An 18,344-nucleotide genomic window follows, 5' to 3' on the forward strand; every position below is an offset into this window, starting at 1 on the left:
CTTCTAGTCACAAAATTTTCATTCACTAATTAAATTAATACATAACTGTGTTTTGTGAATGTTTCCGTGTAAATACACCTTAATATATATATAATTTTTTTTTTTTTTTTGAGATGGAGTCTTGCTCTGTCGCCCAGGCTGGAGTGCAGTGGTGCGATCTCGGCTCACCATAGCCTCCGCCTCCTGGGTTGAAGCGATTCTTCTGCTTCGGCATCCCGAGTAGCTGGGGTTACAGGCACCCACCACCACAACCAGCTAATTTTTTTTAAAAATGTTTTTGGTAGAGACGGGGTTTCACTGTGTTGGCCAGGCTGGTCTCGAACTACTGACCTCAAGTGATCCACCCGCCTCGGCCTCCCAGAGTGCTGAGATTATAGGCAGGAGCCATGGTGCCTGGCCTTAACACATACATTTTCTCTGTAAAGCTCATCAAAGCCTTTGAGTGCTTAGGAACACTGCACAGCACTTAGGTACTACATCTGGGGGCCATTTTCCACAGTGAAACCACCAACATGAAACACAAAAATGCAAAGCCGTGGCTCTAAATAGACTGTGTGGACATTTGTTTACAGTGTGATATGAGAGCTGAAACCAGAAGGGAGAGGGTCACCTTGTTCAGTGTCTACTGAGAATGTGTGCATCAAAGCAACACAAACTTTTTCCAGGTCTGCCCATACCCATGAATGACCCTAAATGGCCTCAGGTCTTGATTCTGGGATTAAAAAACTACAACATTAGTAACTAGGCACACTGGAAATGTAGAACCTTTGAATAAATAAGATTGACTGAATTTGTTGGATTAAATCCATTTGAATGGGTTGTACAACCCTGGACTACTTGTGTTACTTCTCTGGGTTTCATTTTCCTGAAACCCAGAAATCCTATTTCCTTTTTTTCTTTTTTCTTTCTTTCTTTCTTTCTTTTTTTTTTTTTTTTGAGATAGAGCCTTGTTCTGTCACCCAGGCTGGAGTGCAGTGGTGCAATCTTGACTCTCTACAACCTCTGCTTCCCGGGTTCAAGCGATTCTCCTGCCTCAGCCTCCTGAGTAGCTGGGATTACAGGCTTGGGCTACTGCACCCAGCTAATTTTTATGTTTTTAGTAGAGACGGGGTTTCACCATGTTGGCCAGGCTGGTCTTGTACTCCTGACCTCAGGCGATCCTCCCACCTCGGCCTCCCAAAGTGCTGGGATTACAGGTGTGAGCCACCATGCATGGCCAGAAATCCCATTTTCTGACCTGTCCCATGACTGGGTGATCTTTGATCTTTGAGCACTGGCATCCCGGGAACTGCATGGGCATTGCCTTTTCTCTTGCTGTCGCCTCCTGTGATTGGTGCGGTCCTGACCACTGTTCCTTTCCATGCAGGTTTGTGGATTTCCATGCAGCTGCCTCCACCTGCTCACCCTCCCGGGCTTCCTTGCTCACTGGCCGGCTTGGCCTTCGCAATGGAGTCACGCACAACTTTGCAGTCACCTCTGTGGGAGGCCTTCCACTCAACGAGACCACCTTGGCAGAGGTGCTGCAGCAGGCGGGTTACGTCACTGGGATGATAGGTAATTCTGGGCGCCGTCGGCCGGTTGCATTTCCTGCAGTGGCAGCTGCCTTGTGTTCGCAAATCCCCGACATGCTGCCTGTCTGCTTTCCTGTTCATGTCTGCTGTGTGAGTTAGGGGTGCTCTCAGCTATGAGGAACTGAAAAGACCTAACAGTGGATTAAAACATGCATGGAGCTATTTTCCTCCCATCACAGCAAGTTTCCAAGTAAGTGGTTGCTTTCATTAGCTCAGCTGCTCAAAGATGCTGCCGAGAGCCAGGCGCTCTCACTCTGCCATCCTTAGCATGTTGGTGTTTGGTGTTTGTCCTCATGCTTGCTGCCTCATGACTGCCATTCAGCAACTTCGGGCCCCTGAACCAGGAAGGAAGTAGAGAAGGGAGGAGGCTCAGCTCCGCTCCCACCCCAAGATTCTCACTTACATCTTATTGGCTAGAGCTGGGTCTTTTGGCCACGCCTTGCTGCTGCACTCCCAGATTGAGAAACTGAGGACAGCAGTGACTGACTTGAACTTGGGCATGCTAATCTTCCACACTTTGAACAAAGCCACAGTATTATTAGCAGGATACATGGGGGCATGGGCATTGGTGGGGGACCAGCAGCGTCTGCCACATTGTCCAATGACTTCCTCTCCTTTAAAACAGTTTTTTTTTTTTTTTTTTTTTTTTTTTTTTTTTTTTTAGGCATCTCTTACTCAGCATTTATTATGTGCTAGGCATCAGGTTAAATGTTTATTGGCATGAAGATTATTATTTCCCCCATTGTAGTGGCAAGAGAACTGAGTTTCAGGCTGGTGAAGAGAAGTTGCCTAACCTGGAGGGGTGGAGGCCAGGTCTAGACAGGTGTATCTGTTCCCAGCCTTGCCCTGATGCTCCGCCTCACTGCCGATCTCCCCTCCAGGAACCCAGTATTCCCAGAAGCATCCTCAGCTGCCTGCGTTTGTTAGCCTAACTCTCAAAGAGCTGGACCCTTTGGGATCCCTGCCTCTCTCCACCATGCAGGAAATTGCAAGGGAGGGTGCGACCACAAGCCGTTGGCCCTTGTGTGTCTTGGGTGTCTGAACTGTGTGAACCTGTGGGACGTTCTTCCACCCAGGGCTGGTGCTTCTGGTATTGGCCCTCTTGTCCCACTCTGGGTTAAAGAGCCTGACATCCTTTTATATAAGCTCAACCTGGAGTTCAGCATTCCTTATCTCAGGAGGGGATGTCCCAGGCTGTAGGAAAGACCAATTAACGTCCAACCCTTCTCTTTTTCCAATCCCTTTCTTTCCATACCCCAAGGAGTTATTATGTTAACAACATCAACACCAAGACACCATTTGTGAAACTCCCCCTGTGGGCTGACTTTCCCAACTAGGCCAGTTACATGCATCCGCGTAAACCTCACAGCCGGCTGAATGAGGTGGCTCACACCTGTAAGCCCAGCACTTTAGGAGACTGAGGTGGGAGGATCCCTTAAGCCCTGGAGTTCGAGACCCACCCGGGCCATAGTGAGACCCTGTATCTAAAAATAAGTAAACAAATAATAAATCTCATAGCCAGGAAGGGTTTGGTCTCAGGGCAGTCCCAGATTCAGTCCTTATGCTGCAGTAGGGGGTCTGGCGTCTCCTGGAGCTGGATTTGTTCTCATGCCCCTCCCTCTTCATGAATTTAAACTCTAAGTAACCAACTGTTTGCAGCTTGACTGTTTAGCTGCCATTTCTCACCCCCTCACCACTCACAATACCTTTTGCATGTCCTGGACAGGATATTTAAGCATACCCACCTGTTGAAATTAGGAAATAAAGCACACTTTTATGAAAAATTAAAGACCCACCAAAGGAATATCAGATCCATTTATAACACTCCCACAGTTTTGTTTTTTTTTTTTGAAATGGAGTCTCATTTTGTCACCTAGGCTGGAGTGCAGTGGCATGATCTCAGCTCACTGCAACCTCTGCCTCCTGGGTTCAGGCAATCCTCCTGCTCAGCTTCCTGAGTAGCTGGGATTAGAGGTACATGCTACCACACCTGGCTAATTTTTATATTTTTAGTAGAGATAAGGTTCCACCATGTTGCCCAGGCTGGTCTTGAACTCCTGACCTCGTGATCCACCTACCTCAGCCTCCCAAAGTGCTGGGATTATAGACGTGAGCCACTGCCCCCGGCGTCACACTTTGCTTCTATTCTGGGTCCATGTTTATGTGTTTTTGCCTGGTTATGCACATATCACTAGGCTCCACTTTTTCCCCCTTCACGTTATTCTATGTTTTCATGTAATATAATTTTACATATTATATTTTTTATGATTAAACAATAATTTTCAGAATTCTAATATGTCATATTCCCATGTAATGTTTAATCGAAGTATTCCACATAATGCTTAATCCATTTCTCTCAATTTGTTTGTTTGTTTGTTTGAGACAAAGTCTCACTCTGTCGCCCAGGCAGGAGTGCAGTGGCATGATCTTTCTCACTGCAACCTCCACCTCCTGGGTTCAAATGATTCTCCTTCCTCAGCCTCCTGAGTAGTCAGGATGACAGGTGTGCACCACCACACCTCGCTAAGTTTTGTATTTTTAGTAGAGATGGGGTTTTGCCACATTGCCAAGGCTAGTCACAAACTCTTGGCCTCATGTGCTCTGCCTGCTTTGGCCTCCCAAAGTACTGGGATTACAAGCATGAGACACTCAATTGACAGCCCATTTCTCTCCATTTTTTATTAATCTTTTTCTCAATCCTATAGAGCAGTTGCAGGGAGGGAATAATGGGCTCCCATGGGCTTTTCGTCCAGCTTCACCGATTCTTAATTTTTGCTACATGCATTTGTCTTGAAAAATAGTCTGATAATAGCTTATGAAGCCACATCAGATAATGTACTTAGACATACTCCTGTGGTTGCCTGTCAGTCTCTCTCCTTTTAGTGGTTTAATGCTGCCAGCATCTCGATCTTTGTACCACATTCTTTTCTTTGCCCCCTCACCATGGGGGTGACGTCCCTGGGGTCTACTCCTCAGAGCGGAAGAGCAGATCAGAGAGTTCTGACACTGTCAGAACTCTGGCCACACATTACCCAATTATTCCCCTGGATTGAACGCAGTGGCAGAACGAGGAGCAGCAGGCATCTGAGTTTCCTCATTTGCTGCCCTGTAGGTGTCTTGGTGCTTGAACTGCGGGCTGCTGATGTTGGCCATAGAGGAAGATGATGAAACCAGGCAGGAGGCGAGCATTTCTGAGAGCACGTGGGGAGGTGCACCTGCACCCTGGGCTGCCTGGTGCCTTTGCAGGGCCCCAGTGCAGGAGGGCGAAGTAGAGGGGGTGATGGCCCATGCGGGGTTGCTGTGTCTGCGGAGCCCTCTTTGAGGGGCAGAGGTGCAGCCTGCTGGCTTCTCTGGGCTCCTGGTGATGGCCCGTCTTCCCCTTTCACTGTGGTTTCCTGTGTGACTCTGGAGTCATCCCTTATGTGTCCCTGTGGACACCATCTCGGCCCCAGAGAGCAAAGCTTGGCTTGTACACTGCAAAAAGAGGACAGCCTCTCTTCGCTTGTCCACAGCACAAAGTAAAGCCGATGAAGAGTGGAGTGTGTGATTAGCTCCTCAGGGGGTCGTGGTACCCCTAGGGGGATTCCTCTGAAAATCTCTTTTGTTTTCCTACAGGCAAATGGCATCTTGGGCACCACGGCTCATATCACCCCAACTTCCGTGGTAAGAATTCTTTTGGAGATTTGTTACCTGGGAAATGGAGAATAAAGGTCTCTGTGTGAGATTCCGTGAACAGCTAAGCCATCCTGTCTCTGGGGGCAACCTTGAGTTAGGACATCTTTGTCAACAAGGTCATTTGGGTGCATTTGGGGTGCCAGGGCTCCCCCAGGACCTTACACCCCACTAGGTGGCACCTTCCCTAGCTCCGCTTCCTTGGTGCCCGTTTGCCCTTCCAGCTGCCCCCTCACAGGCCCATCAGCTTTTTGGCCATCTCCCTGTTCTTTACACCTCAGGGAAACTTCCGCGCATGAGGTCCACACTTGGCTAATCCGGGAAGAAGTATAAACTGACTGACGGGTTCACCGAAGCGGGAAACCTGGCCATAGACCCAAGCAGGAGATGCTGCCTCTTGGCCTCTTCCTGCAGCCTTCGCTTCCTCGCCCTCTGGCCTTGGGGAAATAGGCCAAGATCAAGCTGCCAAAGCTGGTTCTCTGAAAATCACTTTGCTGAAGGGCGGAATCTCCAAACGTTCAATTCACTAAATTATTGATGGTTTTTCAAAGTTGCAATTCGTGCCACTGCTCCTTCCCTGACCTCTTCCATTTCCTATGGGAAGCCATGGACTTTCTCCTAAAGGCAGTCAGCTTTGGTGGCTTCTCCTGTCCCTGGCCCTACACTGGGTCCCCTTCATCTCCTGCCATTTTATAAGCCAATGTGCTTCTCTGTTCTGCAGACTTCTCCCCTCCCTGGCCCCAATAGCTCTCCCTGTCACTGTGGAAAAGGGCTGAATTGTTCTGCCCTAGACCTGGTGGAAGGTTTGCATCTGAAGGTTTTTGCATTTGGTGAATGATTTTCAGAGGGTTGGCCTGGAGCGCGCCTTCCGCAGGGGCCCCAGTGGTCAGTAGCCCCACTGGCTGACATCTTCAGTGCTTACCTCCCCTTTGATGCCCATTCCTCTGCCTCTCCTCCCTAGAGCCCCTTTTCCCAATTGGGCATTCATGGCATTGTCCGTATACGCCTTTATAAAAATGCAGATGGGGCAAGTGAAGACCTGGCTTTTGCACTCGCCAAAAATTTCTGCACAACTTATTTCCTCCTTGGTCTTCAGTTTTCTCACTTGGCAATTGAGGGGTTGGACCAGATCAGGTATTGGCACCTAGAGGGCATATTCCTATGCTGAGGGGATACTGAGGCCAGCTTCTATGCAGCTGGAAGTGGTGCTATGAAGGACCTGGTGTTTGCTGTGGGTGCAGGAAACGGGAAGAAAGAGTATCTCCTACTTAGCTGCTGTCTTTAGACCCGGCAATTCCAAAAAGCCCTCTGGCATGGACATGCTGAGGTTTTCTCATGCTCACGGACAAGTGCACTCCTCTTCCCTCCGGCCTCTTACATCTTCCCTGTGGTGCACTGCCCAGGTCCTCACCAGCTTCCTGGCTTCCCCTTGGCACAGGCCCTGGGTCGTGCCAAGTGCACTCACACATTCCTTCTAAGCACCCAGGCTCCTCTTGCTGCCCTGGGCTATTCCTCAGGTCAGGGCTTCTGCAAACACAGCGAGGCCTTTCTAACACTGGGGTATGAGGATGTCTGTGATCTAGCTCAGTGTCTGGGATGGACTGTGGTCCAAATCCAGTATGCTGCCTGATTTTGTAAACAAAATTTTGTTAGAAAACAGCCAGGCCGCAGGCCGGGCTCGGTGGCTCAAGCCTGTAATCCCAGCACTTTGGGAGGCTGAGGCAGGCGGATCACGAGGTCAAGAGATCGAGACCATCCTGGTCAACATGGTGAAACCCCGTCTCTACTAAAAATACAAAAAAAAAATTAGCTGGGCATGGTGGCGTGTGCCTGTAATCCCAGCTACTCAGGAGGCTGAGGCAGGAGAATTGCCTGAACCCAGGAGGCGGAGGTTGCGGTGAGCCGAGATCGTGCCATTGCACTCCAGCCTGGGTAACAAGAGCGAAACTCCGTCTCAAAAGAAAAAAAAAAAAAACAAAAAAAAACAGCCAGGCCGGGCATAGTGGCCCATGCCTGTAATCCCAGCATTTTGGGAGGCTGAGGAGGGTGGATCACCTGAGGTCAGGAGTTTGAGACAAGCCTGGCCAACATGGTGAACCCCTGTCATTACTAAAAAAAATACAAAATTAGCTGGGATGGTGGTACGTGCCTGTAATCCCAGCTACTTGAGAGGCTGAGGCGGGGGAATCGCTCGAACTCAGGAGGTAGAGGTTGCAGCAAGCTGAGATTGTGCCACTGCACTCCAGTCTGGGTGACAAAACAGAAACTCTGTCTCAAATAAAAAATAAAGAAGAAGAAATAAAAAAAAGCTGAGTGGCCTTAACAGAGACCATCTGACCCACAAAACCTAAGATGTTTACTATTTGGCCCTTTCCAGAAGAAGTTTGCTGTCCCTCATGGAGACTCATCCTGATACTGGATGCAATGACATTTCAGAGCCATGTTGTGTACCTAGGGGGTAGCCAAATCCATTTGTACAAACCAAGTTAGCATGAAGGTATCAACTTAAAAAAAATATATATGACAAGCAGGCTGGGCGTGGTGGCTCACGCCTGTCATCCCAGCACTTTGGGAGTCCAAAGCGGGTGGATCACTTGAGGTCAGGAGTTTGAGACTAGCCTGGCCAACATGCTGAAACTCTGTCTCTACAAAAATACAAAAATTAGCTGGGCATGGTGGCAGGTGCCTGTAGTCCCAGCTATTTGGGAGGCTGAGGCATGAGAATTGCTTGAATTCGGGAGGTGGAGGTTGCAGTGAACTGAGATCAAGCCACTGTACTCCAGCCTGGGAGACAGTGAGAATCTGACTCGGAAAGAAAAAAAAAAAAAAAAAAAAAAAAATATATATATATATATATATATACATTTCCTAGTTATCCTACATACACCACACATTGGGTTGGCCAAGATCTAATGTTTAACTGAAGGAGTGCATCACTAATGGGGAAGGCAGTATTACCCAGATGGTAGAAAGTCTGTAGGCTACACTGGGAGAATGAGTTGAACGCAGGGTCGTGACAGGTGGGATGCAGTGAGGAGCAGGGAAATTCTATAGGCAACTTCCCACTAAAACTGGGCTGGGAAGAGCTAATGCAGTTTCACCTGTGAGAGACACAGAGCAGAGAATTCCAGGCAAAGCCACCGAGGCCCCAAGGCATGAGGCTCATGGGGAGCTGAAGGGAACTTACTTCGTTTAGGATGTGTGGTTATAGAGAAGGCCAAGAGGCATTTGGAGGGGCAGGAGTTGAAGCTGAAAACCCAGCTCTCTCTGTTCCTGGGCCTGAAATTTGAGACTAATGAGAAATAGCAATTATTTGTGAGATTTGAGTTCTGTCTCCCTCTAGAGAATTAAAGAGAGCCGAAGTAGTTACCTGGGCAATTGGGGAAGATTTCCTTTTTCCGGAGAATTTGTGCATTCTAGTTGCATAGGTAGCTATAGCCTTTGATTAAAAGCTTGGGTTGGAGAAGAGATAGAATGAAGGAGGAACTCAGAAAAAAACTTCAACACAATGCTGAAGTTTTTCTGAAATTCAACACAACGCTGAATTGGGTCTCAATGCTCAACCCTTCCACCCTTCACCTTCACTCCAAGCCCAAATTCTGCCAGTCTTTTGAGTCCCAGCTGAAAAGCAGTATCTTTCAAGGAGAATTTTGAGATTCCTGCCCTTACTCCCATCACCATCTCTATGGGGGGTAACTTCCTCTGATCACTCTTGTTGGCTCATCTATTCATCTTTCATTGCTTAATCTTTACATCTTATTTTCTCTTCACACGAAACGTCTCTTGAGGACAGAATTTATTCTTTCTGAAAAAAGTTTTATAATTTTGTCCTCTGTGGTTGTAGCAGCTAAGAACAATTTATTTATTTATTTTTTATCCCTTAACATGTCATGTGTATAGTAGGTTTTCACCCAATACTGAATATGTCCGTAATTTCACTGAAGGTGTTAGGTATTCAATAATTCTCTCTACTTCTTCCCAAACTGGGTTCATTCTAATCACAAGATGTTTTGCAAATCTAGTCTAACAGCCAGAACCCAGCAAAGTGATTTTCTATGCATACTACAAAGGGATATTAATCAAATCCTCTTTTAATTACATACTCTCTAGCACTGCAATATTAAATCATAGGAAATTAAATTTTTGCCATGGGTATACGAAAGCAAGTACATGGAGTCATAGCCACGTGGGGGTGTTTACCACTTGCTTCTCTTCCAGGTTTTGATTACTACTTTGGAATCCCATATAGCCATGACATGGGCTGTACTGATACTCCAGGATACAACCACCCTCCTTGTCCAGCGTGTCCACAGGGTGACGGACCATCAAGGTAATGCTGTCTGACACATTTGTGATAGGCTTCAGGACAAGGCAAAGTCCCAAGAGTGTGGTCCATCAGGAATAAATAAAAGATTCAGACAGGAAATGGCTAAGACAGCAAATAAGGTAGACGGTACATTCTGTGCAAATTTAAATGCGTTATCTGCAGGGAGTGTGAGAAACCTTTCAATGATGAGGTCCACAACATTATTCTATTGAAATTTTCCAGGTTCCTTGGACTATTAAGCTCAGCTGGGGAGAGCCTCGTGCTGCCAGGGTCTCACACATGTGGGGCCTCCCTCCCTCCTCCTCTGCCTGCTGGCTTTGCTTCTAGCCCAGACACTGAACATAAGGAGGGATATAGAGAGGGAAAAAAAGTGCACAGGACCCCTTTTGAGCTTCTCCCACCATGGACAAGTAAGCCAGCATTCTGATACTGGAATACCAAGCAGGCACCAAACAGGATGTTTTGAAAAACATTTAATAAAATGGGAAAATGTTCATGATACAATAGTAAGTGGAAAAAAAAAAAAAGCAGGAAGCAGGTCATCAATAGTAAGATCTTAATGGCTTCTGTAGCCCTATTTTGTAGCCCTATCAACAGAGACTCAAAGGAGTTATGCTTAAAATGTTATCAAGGGAGCTTTCTGGTCCTGGGACTCAGGGTTTTCATTTTTTTTCTTTTTTGTTTTTTTGAGATTAAGTCTTACTCTGTCTCCCAGGCTGGAGTGCAGTGCCGCAGTCTTTCTGCTCACTGCAACCTCTGCCTCCCAGGTTCAAGCAATTCTCCTGCCTCAGCCTCTCGAGTAGCTGGGATTGCAAGGTGCCTGCTACCATACCTGGGTAATTTTTGTATTTTTAGTACCATGTTGGCCAAGCTGGTCTTGAACTCCTGACCTTAGGTGATCTGTGTGCCTCGGCCTCCCAAAGTGCTGGGATTACATGTATGAGCCACCGTACCCAGCCAGGGTTTTCATTTTCTTCTTTCTCATTGTATTTCCTAAATATTTTGTGATATATTTATGATCACAAAAAGATGATAAGCCTTACTCAGGTAATAAAACAGCACAAACCACGTGTTCCCCTTATTCAGACAGTGCACTGTGGTCATTTTAAGGCCACAAGTGTCTGAGCCATTCAGGAAAGGTGAGTCTCAGCTGCTCTATCTATAAAACAATAGTTAATATAATAATGGTTACTTATTGAGAAATTGTTACATTCTAAGCACTGTCCATATTTATCTGTAATCCACATGACCACTGTGTGAAGTAGGTATTTCTTAGGTTGGTACAAAAGTAATTGTGGTTTTTGCCGTTACTTTCAGTGGCAACAACCTCAATTACTTTTGCAGCAACCTGATGCCTGATTTTGTAGCCCAGGATATGGTAGAGCTGGTAAGAGGTGGGAATGGAGATTCCAATCTGGGTTTCTCTGAGTCCAGAGCCCATGCCCTTTCTATCTTTGCTACTCATAATATGGTCACTGAACCAGAATGATGGATATCACCTACATATTTGTTAGAGATGGACAAATTCACACCCCACCCCCAGGTCTGCCTTTTAACAAGACTCATGCCTGCAGTGAGCTATGTTCGCACCACTGCACTTCAGCCTGGGCCACAGAGTAAGATCCAGTCTCAAAAAATAAATTAAAAAAAAAAAAAAACAGGGTTGGGCAGGGGTGGCTCATGCTTGTAATCTCAGCACTTTGGGAGGCTGAGGCAGGCGGATCACGAGATTAGTAGATCTACCCACCTAGGCCTCCCAAAGTGTTGGGATTACAGGCATGAGCCACTGCACCCAGCCTTAATTTTTATCCATGTTAAAAATCTCTTTTTAATCTATGTTAAAAATCCGTGAGTATGAATCCTCCCTAATGTTGCTGAAAAAAAAAAAAATCCAATAAAAGGCAAGGTTCAGTAGGCCACTCCTGTAATCCCAGCACTTTGGGAGGCTGAGGTGGATAGAGTTTGAGACCAGCTTGGTCAACACAGCAAAACCCCATCTCTTCAGAAAATAAAAAAATTAGCCGGGTGTGGTAGCCCGTGCCTGTAGTTCCAGCTACATGGGAGACTGATGTGAGAGGATAGCTTCAGGGGAGGTGGTGGTGAGCTGAGATCATGTCACTGCACTCCAGCCTGGGTGACAGAGCCAGATCCTGTTTCAAAAAAGAAAAAAAAAAATTAAAAAGAAAATAATGAGTGGCTTAGGAGAGAAAAAAAAAAAAGGAAAGAATGTAAATGACTCATGGAGTTGCAATGATTTAATAAAAAACTGAAAAATTCAACATAGATATGAGATTAGTGTTATAATGCCCAGCATGGTGATAATTATTTTCCTCTTTTAAAAAATTTGTGATGCCTGTAATCCCAGCACTTTGGGAGGCCCAGGTGGGCAGATCATTTGAGCTCAGGAGTTCGAGACCAACCTGGCCATGGCAAAACTCCATCTCTACAAAAAATACAAAAATTAGCCGAACACGGCAACACACACCTATAGTCCCAGCTACTCGTGAGGCTGAGCTGGGAGGATTATCTGAGCCCAGGAGTTTGAGACTGCAGTGACCTGAGATTGTGCCACTGCACTTCAGCCTGGGTGACAAAGTGAGACCCTGTGTCAAAAAAAAAAAAAAAAAAAAAAAAAAAAAAATTGTGGTTTTTGACAATTATCTATGCAGTCTGACCATATCTCCTATATTTCTATAATGGGGTGTGTGTGCATGTAGGTGTGAAGGGGATTTTTGGTTTCTTCACAAATGCGTCCCGGCACTATTAGAACGATGAATTTGCCCAAGAGGATTCCATTTACCACCTGTTCTAGTTTTATTTGGTGACCAGGACTGAGAGCTTGAGTTGTTTTTTTTTTTTGTTTGTTTTTTGTTTTTAATTCCTAATACACTGAAACTGTGTGCAATGCACTAACCATTTATTATCCCTTTTAGACCACCAGCACCCCTGTAAGGATGGCACAGGCCACCCCATGCTACAGATAAGGAGATAACTCTGGGAGCTTAAGTAACTTGCCAGAGATCATGACCAGATCATGACTCAGCCACCTTGATGGGCAGCCATGGCTCAGATTCATTTCAATCTATAAGACCAAATCCTGAGATTGATTTTGTTTGTTTGTTTGCTCGTTTTTTTCTTTCTTTGAGATGGAGTCTCGCTCTGTCACCCAGGCTGGAGTGTAATGGCGCAGTCTCGGCTCACTGCAACCTCCGCCTCCCGGGTTCAAATGATTCTCCTGCCTCAGCCTCTCGAGTGCATCACCACACCCGGCTAATTTTTGTATTTTTAGTAGAGGCAGGGTTTCACCATGTTGGCCAGGCTGGTCTCAAACTCCTGACCTCAAGTGATCTGCCAGCTTTGGCCTCTCGAAGTGCTGGGATCACAGATGTGAGCCACCAAGCCCAGCCTTATATATTCTGTCCTATTTTTATACCTGATAGTACATGAAGTCCTGATTGTGGACTTCTGAAAACGCCAAGTTGCACACCATACCCAGAGGCTGAGATTGAAGTGAGATAGCAGAGAAAGCCAGCAATGGGGCTGTTGATTGGCTGTGGGACTCTGCTTGACATAATTTAGCCTCTTCAGACCTCAGTTTCTCTTTCAGCAAAATGGGAATAACAAAAAACAATGTCCCTAGCTCACAAGAGTCTCTGTAAGCTTTACAGAGGGGTCAGCTTATCCAAGGAGCATAAACATAGGGAATGGAAGAAAGTATTATACATAAACTTTTACACTGGGAGGAAATGGCCAACCAGAAAAATCATTTGTGGCCAGAGTGTTGTATTTATGTGCATGTGTATTGTTGCATTAAGGCATTTAGTTTTCCTCCATGAGTATGTAGGAAATGAATACGGTCTGTGGTTTCCATGCAGGAACCTTCAAAGAGACTGTTACACTGACGTGGCCCTCCCTCTCTATGAAAACCTCAACATTGTGGAGCAGCCAGTGAATTTGAGCAGCCTTGCCCAGAAGTATGCTGAGAAAGCAACCCAGTTCATCCAGCAGGCAAGGTGAGGAGCCTCCCTTCCTTCCCAGTGCCTCCCCCCACTTCCATCTTCCCCTGCACACACATCAGGCACTCTTGAGGCTGTGGCAGAGTTTTGCTGCTCAGCAGAGAGGAATGCATACATGTCTCCTATAAATAAAGCTGGAAAACAGCACCTTCTGGAAATCCCCAGTCCTGGGTTAGAAATTCCTCAGGTAGGCCAGGCACAGAGGCTCATGCCTGTAATCCCAGCACCTTGGGAAGCCGAGGCAGGTGGATCACCTGAGGTCAGGAGTTTGAGACCAGCCTGGCCAACATGGTGAAACCCTGTCTCTACTAAAAATAGAAAATTAGCTGGTTGTGGTGTGGCGTGCCTGTAATCCCAGCTACTGGGGAGACTGAGGCAGGAGAATCGCTTGAACCCCAGAGGTAGAGGTTGCAGTGAGCCGAGATCACACCATTGCACTCCAGCCTGGAAAACAAGAGTGAAACTCCATCTCAAAAAAAAAAAAAAAAGAAATTCCTCAGGTATGTTCCTGGAGTCCCTGGGGCTTATCGCTGTTGCTTTGATCATTTCAGTCATGTTACACTGTCATGATCATTTTGTCCTCTCCTTCTAGGGTATAAGCTCCTCAAGGGTGGGGCCCGCCCACTGTACTCTGGGCACTCAAGGCAACCTCCGCCTCCCCGGTTCAAATGATTCTACTGCCTCAGCCTCCTGAGTAGCTGGGATTACAGGTGTGCATCACCGCACCCGGCTAATTTTTGTATTTTTAGTAGAGGCAGGGTTTCACCATGTTGGCCAGGCTGGTCTCAAACTCCTGACCTCAAGTGATCTGCCAGCTTTGGCCTCTCAAAGTACTGGGATCACAGATGTGAGCCACCAAGCCCAGCCTTATATATTCTGTCCTATTTTTATACCTGATATTACATGAAGTCCCAATTGTGGACTTCAGAAAACGCCAAGTTGCACACCATACCCAGAGGCTGAGATTGAAGTGAGATAGCAGAGAAAGCCAGCAGGCAGGGTGTACGACTTTTCTATTGCTGCTGTAACAACCAACCACTAATTTAGTAGCTAAAACAACCATAACTTATTTTCCTACAGATCTAGAGGCCAAATGTCTAAAATGAGTCTTAGGGGACTAAAATCAAGGCGTCAGAGGGCTGTTTTCTAGGGGAGTCTCTAGGGGAAAATCTCTCCCTTGCCTTTTCCAGCTTCTGGCATCTCTAAGCTATGGCCATATCGTTCTCACCCCGAATTCTGTTGTTCACTGACCATTTTCTCTTTAGCCAAATCTCCCCTCTGGCTCCCACTTATAACTGCACTTGTGACTGCATTTAGGGTCCACCAGGAGAATCCAAGGTGATTCCCCTACCTCCAGATCCTTAACATAATTCCACCTGAAAAGTCCCTTTTTCCGTATAAGTTAACGTTCACAGACTCCAGGAATTAGAACCTGTGTATCTTTGGGAACTGTCCTTCATTCTATCAGACAGAAGTTACCAATTCCAGCATCTAGAAGGCACAGATAAGTAACCTTAAAGAGGGAAGGAAGCAGGATGAACGTAGAGCATTAGGGAGTGGTGGGGTCTGCAGAGAACCCATAGCACCTGGCCCATCTACAGAGGGCAGCTACTACCTTGCTCCAGCTGCTTGTTGCTTCTTTGTGAAAATGTGAACCTGGAATATCAGATCTTTTCATGTTACAAGAGAAATAGGATACCTGGCTTTTGTGTGAAATCTCCTGATCTTGAAATATTAGAAACTACTAATTAACAAAAAGCCAAACGTGGTAGCTTACATCTATAATCCCAGCACTTTGGGAGGCTGAGGTGGGCAGATTGCTTGAGTCTAGGAGTTCAAGACCAGCTTGGGCAACATGGTGAAACCCTGTTGCTACAAGCAATACAAAAATGAGCTGGGCATGGTGATGTGTACATGTTGCTCCAGCTACTCAGGAGGCTTAGGAGGCTTGAGCCTGGGAGGCATAGGTTGCAATGAGCCAAGAACGTGTCACTGAATTCCAGCCTGGGTGACAGAGCGAGACCCTGTCTCAAAAAAATAAAATGTAAAATCAAATAAAAGTAAATAAGAATAACAAAAAGTGGGCTGGGTATAGTGGCTCACACCTATAACCCTAGTGCTTTGGGATGACACTTCCAGGTGGGAAGATTGTTCAAGGCCAGGAATTTCAGACCAGCCTGGACAACATGGTGAGACCTCATCTTTACAAAAAAATTTTTTAAATGGTTGGGCACAGCAACTCACGTCAATAATCCCAGCACTTTGGGAGGCCGAGGCTGGCAGATCACCTGAGTTCAGGAGTTTAAGACCAGCCTGGCCAACATGGTGAAATCTCATGTTTACTAAAAATACAAAAATTAGCTGGGTGTGGTGGCACGCACCTGTAGTCCCAGCTACTTTGGAGGCTGAGGCAGCAGAATTGCATGAACCCAGGAAGCAGAGGTTGCTGTGACCTGAGATCGTGCCACTGCACTCCAGCCTGGGTGACACAGCAAAACTCTGTCTCAAAAAAAAAATTGATAAAATTTTTTAAATAGCTGAGCATAGTGGTGTGAATCTGTAGTGCCACCTAACTCGGGAGGCTGAACTGGGGGAATCACTTGAGTCCAGGAGTTCAGGGTTGCAATGAGCCATAATCGCATCGCTGGACTCCAGCCTAGGTAACACATTGAGATCCTGTCTCTTAAAAAAAAAACCCCAAATCCCAAAAACAAAAAAGCAAAAACAAAACCATACCACATTGTATCTCTAACAAATCATATATATGTGAGGGTTGCTGGCTTACAACCTCGGTCAGATGTCAGGCAAAGAATGGATGTTGTGAAATAATGGACGACTCCCAAATTGTGCACATATCTGGAGTGCACACCTATAGACCTTGGTGTGCAGGTGGATACACACACGTACACGCACACATGCACACAACAATCACCCTCCCCGCCCCCTTCATAACTGCTTTGTGCTGCCCTCTGATGATCCCAAATATGTTCATCTGATCTTCCTCCCAGGATTACACTCCCCGAGGATGATGGGCTCCTGGAAACTGGGCGTTATCTACAGCCTTAGCCTAGGCGGGCCAGGAAACACGTGCTGCATGGCTGTCCACTTGGGCAGAATTTAAAAGGGACTACCTGTGGCTAAGTGATCACAGCAGCCCACTGAATATACAGGAATCCCCCACCTCTCGATCAGCCACATTGGACTTTTTTTTTTTTTTTTTTTTTTTTTTTTGAGGCAAAATCTCGCTCTGTCACCCAGGCTGGAATGCAGTGGAGCAATCTCAGCTCACTGCAACCTCCACCTCCTGAGTTCATGTGATTCTCCTGCCTCAGCCTCCTGAGTAGCTGGGATTACAGGCATCTGCCACCACATCTGGCTAATTTTTGTATTTTTAGTAGAGACAGGGGTTTCACCATGTTGGCCTGGCTGGTCTCAAACTCCTGGCCTCAGGTGATCCGCTTGCTTCGAACTTCGAAAGTGCTGGGATTACAGGCATTAGCCACCGTGCCCGGCCCACATTGGACTTTTTTAGAGAGAAGCTCAACAGGGAGGGTAGAGGCAGCAATGCAGGAGATCCAGGCATCCTTTTTCTTGGTAATAAAATCTATTAAGGTCTTCATCTCAAAAGCAGCTCCTAAGGGCTTCAGAGATTACACCTTAGGGGTTTTTCAGGACCTTCTGAGTTTCTGTAAAACTGTCTTTTTATTTTAGATTGTTGATAGTAGAAAGGGCAGAGCCTCTTCTCCCATCTGAAGGGTTGAGGGTCTCCCAGCTCCCTGCATCTTTGGGATGGTTTCAGGCCCCTGTGCCCCATGACATGTGGATGCTTCAAGGCTGCTGGGGACAGTCTTTTCTGCTTTTGCAGTGAATCGAACAACACTGTGTTCTTAGGAGAAGGAATGGGGACTCCGGGGTGTTTAACACTTGCTTTGAAGTGGGCATGGGGCCAGGACATCCACCCATTAATTAGTCAGTTAAAAGGCAACTCAACCAACAGCCTCTTTATTGTACATAAAAGGGGAGCACTTTGTTAATTCATCAACTGGTTATTAAGTGAAAAGTCACGAGTCCTGTTGGCATTTAACTTTACCGAAGGAAATCCTCAGAAATACTGGTTTCTTTGGGATTGCCACGTGCCAAATGATTTTCTGAGCGTTAGCAGAAAAGACCCGCAGGTCCGTGCCCATCTTCCTCCATGACTTCGTCTCCTGCCTCAAGCCCCTCCCCCAACTGGGACCTGTTTGTCAAACCCACCAGGTATCCCTTGCGTGTGGCTTCTGGCTCTTCCTTGGCAAGGGGGGCCACCCTAGGGCTTAGGAAGTTTTTACTTGGGTCTTTAGTTGGCTTTAGTGTCTTACCCAAGGCTCTCAACATAGTACTTGAGTATCACTGCTGGTCATTCAGTTTAGTTGACTTTAGCCCCTTAATCTGGTGGCAATGCTGAATGCTAATGCTTGATTTTAGCTTTTTAAGCAGAAGGCAGAGCTCTGAATAGGACAAAGGAGCGGGTAGAAGGCATGGGGTCCTAGATCCCAGAGCTAGCTGGGCCTCTGTTCCCTATGAGGTCTGGGACTGCATTGCACCTACAGGGAACACAGGGCTTGATAAGCAGGAGTGTATCGGGCATCCGGGTGAGCAGCAGCCCAGGATGTCTGAAATCAGACATTTCTCTCTTTTTTTTTTTTCTTGAGACTGAGTCACTCACTCTTACTGCCCAGGCTAGAATGCAGTGGCGCGATCTCGACTCACTGCAACCTC

General features: G+C 46.6%; 1 protein-coding gene across 6 annotated transcripts in view; it reads left to right on the forward strand.

Annotated features, from left to right (window-relative positions):
• The window catches only part of ARSG (arylsulfatase G), a 146,281-nt gene that overhangs the window by 75,375 nt on the left and 52,562 nt on the right, over nt 1-18,344 (forward strand). For all 6 annotated transcript variants that reach the window (XM_074388886.1, XM_074388885.1, XM_039476888.2 and 3 more), the window contains exons 3-6: nt 1,367-1,554; nt 5,187-5,234; nt 9,462-9,573; nt 13,446-13,583. In XM_074388886.1, coding sequence (XP_074244987.1) covers nt 1,367-1,554; nt 5,187-5,234; nt 9,462-9,573; nt 13,446-13,583 — 486 coding nt within the window. The remainder of the gene's footprint in view (nt 1-1,366; nt 1,555-5,186; nt 5,235-9,461; nt 9,574-13,445; nt 13,584-18,344) is intronic.

Source organism: Saimiri boliviensis, chromosome 17, assembly GCF_048565385.1.
Source record: "Saimiri boliviensis isolate mSaiBol1 chromosome 17, mSaiBol1.pri, whole genome shotgun sequence".
NCBI classification, from domain to species: domain Eukaryota; kingdom Metazoa; phylum Chordata; class Mammalia; order Primates; family Cebidae; genus Saimiri; species Saimiri boliviensis.